The sequence below is a fragment of the Penaeus monodon genome, chromosome 27 (genome assembly GCF_015228065.2).
Source record: "Penaeus monodon isolate SGIC_2016 chromosome 27, NSTDA_Pmon_1, whole genome shotgun sequence".
NCBI classification, from domain to species: Eukaryota; Metazoa; Arthropoda; class Malacostraca; order Decapoda; family Penaeidae; genus Penaeus; species Penaeus monodon.
The window spans coordinates 37,071,736-37,071,991 of NC_051412.1; the positions used below are offsets into that span (position 1 = coordinate 37,071,736).

At 60.9% G+C, this 256-nt stretch overlaps 1 protein-coding gene across 1 annotated transcript in view; it reads right to left on the minus strand.

Annotated features, from left to right (window-relative positions):
• Positions 1-256, minus strand: part of LOC119590512 (arrestin homolog) — an 87,402-nt gene that overhangs the window by 39,434 nt on the left and 47,712 nt on the right. Inside the window, exon 8 of the mRNA XM_037939161.1 lies at positions 50-247. Coding sequence (XP_037795089.1) covers positions 50-247 — 198 coding nt within the window. The remainder of the gene's footprint in view (positions 1-49; positions 248-256) is intronic.

Sequence of the window (256 nt, forward strand, 5' to 3'; positions counted from 1 at the left end):
CGCAAACACCCTACCAGCTGAAGAACCAGAGGTCATGAACCGAACTCACTGCGTCTCGATGCTGGCCACGGTGTTCCTGATCTGGCCCGAGGGACCCAGCGAGACGTCGCACAGCTGCACGACGCTCACCTTCACCCGCTTCACCTGCTTGTTGGAGTTGTTGGTCACGCCCACGCCGATCCCCACGCCCTCCTCGTGGTAGTAGATCTGAGGGGGAGCGAGGGGGAGTGTTAGAGACGGGTGGTAACTGGTGCTT